This window comes from Camelina sativa, chromosome 14 (genome assembly GCF_000633955.1).
Source record: "Camelina sativa cultivar DH55 chromosome 14, Cs, whole genome shotgun sequence".
In the NCBI taxonomy this organism is placed as follows: domain Eukaryota; kingdom Viridiplantae; phylum Streptophyta; class Magnoliopsida; order Brassicales; family Brassicaceae; genus Camelina; species Camelina sativa.
Window position 1 is genome coordinate 2,379,010 of NC_025698.1, and position 6,000 is coordinate 2,385,009.

Below are 6,000 nucleotides of genomic sequence, written 5' to 3' on the forward strand. Positions count from 1 at the left end.
ATAGAACATAGAGATTAGTCATAGTTTACATAGCTATATAGACTGTGGTTCAAGTTCGGACTCCATCCAGCGATATGATAGTTCTGGGGGAAAAAAAATAGCTCGTTTCCCCTAAGTAATCTCGTTAAATCCAACGCCTTCCTTGGTCGATCCGCTCCGTCAAGTAGCCGCCGTGGCGTGGCGTTTCCGTTCACTTTGGGGGAAAAAGCCCTTTACTTTCGATGCTTCTGTTCTGTTTTCCTCATCTCGTAGTTCTCTGATTTCATCTAAAAAACAAATCCGCTCTTTGTTTCTGTGAACTTCAGTTTTAGTGGTTAGATTCCATCTTCTTGTGGTATATTGGCTATGGCTGGAGTTATGAACAAGTTTCTTGTTGCGTCAATGTTCATGGCTGATGACGTAAAACAAAGACACCGGGCCGACCTACAGGCGGACCAAAAAACATCCTCGGATGTAATATTTGACTCTTCCCCTTCGTAAATCACGACTGACTGATATATAAGCATAGCTAGTGACTCGACTTTTTATTTTTTGTGTTTCTTACGTACGTACAGGTGTTCTGAGGGCTGATGTATATGCTAGATACTGTCGTCTCCGTGGCTATAATGCGATATATATGAATATGGGACTGCTACTGTTGTGAGCAAAGCTCTTGAGGAGAATTGCTCCCCCAAGGAAATCTGTGACAAGTCATGTTTTCTTTTGTTTCCTCTTTTTTTTTTACTTTTAACATACGTTTTCAGTTTTTCACCAATTCGTCTGGAGTCTTTTTGAGAGAACCTTCCAAAGAAACTTTGCACTCTAGCATCATCTATGATTCACAGTATTTAATGATGCTACTATGTCTTTTTTTTTTAGGAACCATGCCATTCATAAAGAAGTTTATGACTGGTTCGATATAAGTTTTGACAAGTTTGGGCGAACTTCAACTCCAGAACATACCCAACTGTGCCAAGCAATTTTCACTAAGTTGTCCGAAAACAAATGTCTTTCAAAGGACATCACAAAGCAGGTGAATATATCCCTCTTTTTAAAAACAAATCTCAAATGCCTGCTATGTATTGTCAACACTGAATGCTTATGATGTTTTTATCATTAAAAAACAGTTCTCTCAAATGGCACTTCAAACTCGCAACACAGACCAACTTGAGCTTCCTTGTCTGAAAGATATAAGTTGGAAAAGTATATTGACGAGACATCTGCTACTGGATCGTGGAGTCAAAATGCTATTCAATCGACAAAGGCTTGGCTTGAAAAAGATAATCATTACAAGGGATCATCTAAAGTGGGGATCAGTGCCTATCCCAACTGAGAAATATGAGGATAAAGTAGGAACATTACTGCATGCTAGCCGATCTCATGAACATATATTATATATTATTAACATATTCTAGTACTAATTTGAATCGTGGTGATAGGTCTTCGACGAAGTTTGGTATGATGCTCCTATTGGATACGTCTCAATAACGTCATTCTACACATCTGAATGGGAGAAGTGGTGGAAGAATCCTGAGAAAGTCGAGCTTTATCAGTTTATGGGTAAAGACACTGTGCCGTATCACACTGGGAGTATATAACCAACCTTTTAGAGATTTTTTAGTTTACGGCCACTGAATGGTACAAGTTAGTTACATTCTCTTGCTTCATTTTTTTCTCTCTCTGAAATTGAAGTAAGAACCTCAGAAGCCGGGAAAAGATACCTGAAGACTGTTTCAACTGCCAAATTTGTTGTTATGCATGCAGGTGATGTTTCCCTCTATGCAGCTTGGAACTGGGGAAAATTGGACTCTGATGAAGACAGTCAGTGTGACTGAATATTTAAACTACAATCGTGGTGAGTTGATGTTTCGCCATTGGGAATTAATAAGAGTACCTGAATGATTTTATTGATACGTTTTTCTTTTTTAATGGGATTTCAGGAAAGTTATCCAAGAATAGAGGCACTGGAATGTTCGGAAATGCTGTAAAAGATACAAATATCCCTGTGGAAGTATGGAGGTACTACTTACTGACCGGCATGCCTGAGGTAACTGATTGTTGCTGCTTCATTGATCATTCGCATGCATGAGTGTGTAAATTAATGTTGCCAACACGTGATTGATTCTGTGGGGTTTCCATCTATCTAGGTGTCTGACCCATCATCATTTGTGTGCAAGCATTTTCAAGCAAAACAGAATAACAAGTTTCTGAGAAACCTAGGCAACTTTGTTAGCCGAGTTCTGAGTTTTATAGCAAAGCCCGAATCTGCAGGTCGGTTATTTCTTTCCAAGTTTTTTGAGCGTGGTAGCTAGCTGCAGATGACTTTTTAAGAATAACATAGTATCCAAGTTTGAGATATGGTATATGTGTTGTTTTCTTTTATGGAGTGAGAGGTTGTTGTTGGATAGCAAAAAATATCAAACTCACTTTGAAACAGTTAAGAACGAACACTAGCTTAGCTTGGATGCAAAAAGAAGAAAATACTTGCTAGCTAGAGAAATCAGGTTACCTGCTTATATACGTCTCTGATGTACTGACACTGATGTGAAGGTTATGGGTCTGTGGTTCCTGATGCTCCTGGTGCTGAATCTCATCTTCCAACGATGTCACTGGGGATAAAGGTTGGAAAATTGGTGGAGGAGTATGTTGAAGCCATGGAAAAGGTGAGGATCCGAGTGTTATCTGAGATTTGGTCTGGGATATGTGGCTATATCTTAGTTTCTTATGATTCTTCATAAATGTTCATTTGATGCCAGGTTAAGCTCAAGCAGGGGCTGACAACTGTAATGAGCATTTTGGCCGAAGGGAACAGATACTTGAATGTAATTCATATTCTCTCATTAAAACAAACTACATATAGTGAGTGTTATTTAGCTTTATTACTGGCTGTTCAGTCTTAACTGACTTTGCTGTTTTTAATCAGTGACAATTTTGATTTCCTCTATTAATTGAGTAATATAAAATTAATATTAATTTTATGAAGGAAAAAAAAAAGCACTTGTATTGCAGAGAAGCGGGTCTCGTAGTTTTCTTCGGAAGGTATCAAAGAATCGCCAGATCCTAGCTTCGCGCACTCCTGTAAACTCTCTATCATCTCTCTTCTTCTCTGTTTTGAATTCGAGATTCGAACTCCAAGATTACGTTTTGGAGTATTGTAATCTTTCGGGGGGTTTCATCTTTTATACCAGAAAAAAAGGTGAAAGATTGCAAATTTATGCTGCCATTACAGAGAAAGAGGATTTCCACTGAACTTTTTCTTCTTCTTAATGCGAAATTGATCCTTGATTGGTGCTTGGGTGATGATCTTGGTGTCTTCTTGAGCTTAATTTGGGTTGACACCAGTTTACTGTTNTTTTTTTTTTTTTTTTTTTTTTTTTTTTTTTTTTTTTTTTTTTTTTTTAATTACACGGAAAGGGGAAACTAGATTTAGGGATCAATCCTCTATAGTATCTAGATAAGAAAAAAAAAATTGAAACTTTTTCAACTGTTATGTGTCTCTGCCTTGGGATATGATCATCACAAGTCAAAATTTATGTTCTTGAACGAGTTTCAGTTGTTTTTGCTTCTCGCTAAAGATTGTTGGAATATTTCTGTCGACATATTTCTAGATGTAAGCTTGAAAATGGTTAGGGCAGATGTTACTAGCTGGCAGCTGCGCTTCCTTATGCCTTCTCTACATCTTTTGAAGCTATTTTCTAAGCTTTGCTTACCTCAAAACTAATTTGTCCTAGCTTATGCTGAATGGTGTCTTTTTTTTCCTCTGGCTAACAGATCTCAGACTCCAGTTACCAAGATGGTGTACGAAATAACTGAGCAGAAAAGTAATAGTTTCTTCACAAATATGCTTTTGCAGCCACTGCATAACTTTTTTTTTTTTTTGAGTGATGTTTCTGTGTTAGAACTCTTTTGGCACCCGATTAAGTTATTTGTAAGCAGTGTGGTATTAGTCGTTCACTTCTCTTTTTCTTGACTTGTAAACATTACTGAACAGATGAAGGTAGGAATTGGTGTAGTTTTCGTTAAAGACAGTGTTATATTATATCTCTCTTTATATGAATTATATCAGTAACAGAAGAAAGCACCAACTTGATAAAGTAGGTGTTCTTTCGTGAACATTTTTTTTTTAGCTTCTAACATCTTCTGTGAATACCTCTCTTACTGATTTTACTTCAATATTCTTTGGCTCATGGCATCCATTTCTTGAATTTTTGCAGAAGTTGGGTTGGGACTCATTGGCTTTGGTTTATCCTTTACGTTTCTCGGTGTCATCTTGTACTTTGACAGAGGTTTGCTCGCTTTAGGAAACGTGAGAATTTACTTAATTCTCTCTAAACATCAGTCTACAGAAGGGTCCAACATTTGAATCTCATTTTGGCTTTTGTCTTCAGTTATTCTGGTTGATAGGTGTTGGCCTTTTACTTGGTTGGCAGTCGACTTATAGACTATTTACCAACGTTAATAACTTGAGGGTATGCTAATCTCTGTTAATTGTTTCTCTTGATGAACCTTTCATTCATAGTGACATATCAATTTGGTTGTTACTTCCTTCTTGCAGGGCACTGTCTGTTTCGTCCTTGGACTCTTTCTTATATTTGTACGTTGGCCCATAGTCGGCATAATCTTGGAGATATACGGTGTTATTGTTCTATTCGGGTGAGAGCACTGTTTATTATTGAAAATCTTCTTATATCAAAGGCAGCTGAAATATGAGCAACCAATAAACCACACACGAATCTTTGCTTACAGATTGATTATGATTGCACTTCATTCAGCTTCTTGCTTGAATGAATAGCTTGTTACTGTGTCTAACTAGATACACATTTTACTATCTTTGCAGAGGATTTTGGTCAACGGTAAAGGCATTCCTTTCCCAGATTCCTTTCGTTGGATGGATAATTCAGTATCCTCTCATGGTAAGTGATCCTCAACAACACTTCCATTGTCCTCTAGTGTTCTTGAAAAACATATTGGAAACGGATAGAGCCAGCTAATAGTCCCTTGATATGGAATGATCTGTTTTTGCAGGTTATTGAGCAACTTGTAAGAGGTTCTCGTTGATACAGATCCATCTCAATCTCATGGCTCTTCAGCCTCTCTAGAATTCCAAAACAACTGCTGCTTACTTTTTTTTTTTTTTTGCTTCTACTTGTAGAAAACAGCATCACATGCTCTGTTTTTATCTTTTAACCTTTCCACTGTTTCACAATTTTTAATTTTTTTTTTCCCTTTATAATATCCCAAAAGTAGTTTAAAAATGTTACCTTTCGTTAAAACAAAATATTTGCAACTGATATAACTCTCTAAATATGACTCTCTAATCTTTGTGCCAAGTTGTCAACTCAAATCTGTAGTTTATCTTTCGTTGCCAACTCAATCTTGATTTATGTAACGTGGGAATAATAATTAAGTAGTTTGGTAACGAATCAACGACAGAGCTTTTTAGATAAAAAGTGTTTTCACGTTTTATTTTTTCGTACGGACAAAAGCTTCTAAAAAAAAACAGCCAAATAACAAATTCGTTTTGAGGATCAGACATATTCATTCATCAGAGATCGAGTGCGGGTTTTTTTTTTGTTCTCGGAGAGATGTCTTTGTCTCTTCGTGATTTCGTGGTCGGCGAGACACTGACCTAAACCCGGTTAATAATCTCCGACTACTACGATCAACAAAACCCAGAGGGGGAACACACCAAACCAAACCACATCACATCACTCGGCAAATCATGTGGATTTCGAGGCTGAGAAGAGTTAGGAGAACGATTATGGTTCTGGGCGTTGCCAATTTCCTCGTGATTGTCTCCGGCGGTGTTCTTACTCTCGTTTCTGAGTCGGGTTGCGACAGCGCCGGTCAACTATTTCCCCTCTATGCCGTTTGTTTAGCCGCCGCCGTCAAACTCGCCGCCATGGTTAAGGTCGGAACTACTCAGGAACTCATGGCTATGACAATCATGGATTCTCCTACTCAGAACAGCCTCCAAAGAAAGGTGCTTTTTCACTCTTTCTCTCTCTCAATTGTGAATTT

At 37.7% G+C, this 6,000-nt stretch overlaps 1 protein-coding gene and 1 pseudogene across 1 annotated transcript in view; both read left to right on the plus strand.

The window, feature by feature from the left end:
* On the plus strand, positions 47-5,268 carry LOC104739121 (annotated as a pseudogene).
* Positions 5,442-6,000, plus strand: part of LOC104743160 — a gene marked incomplete at its 3' end in the record, with an annotated part of 2,468 nt that continues 1,909 nt past the window's right edge. Inside the window, exon 1 of the mRNA XM_010464272.2 lies at positions 5,442-5,962. Coding sequence (XP_010462574.1) covers positions 5,702-5,962 — 261 coding nt within the window. The remainder of the gene's footprint in view (positions 5,963-6,000) is intronic.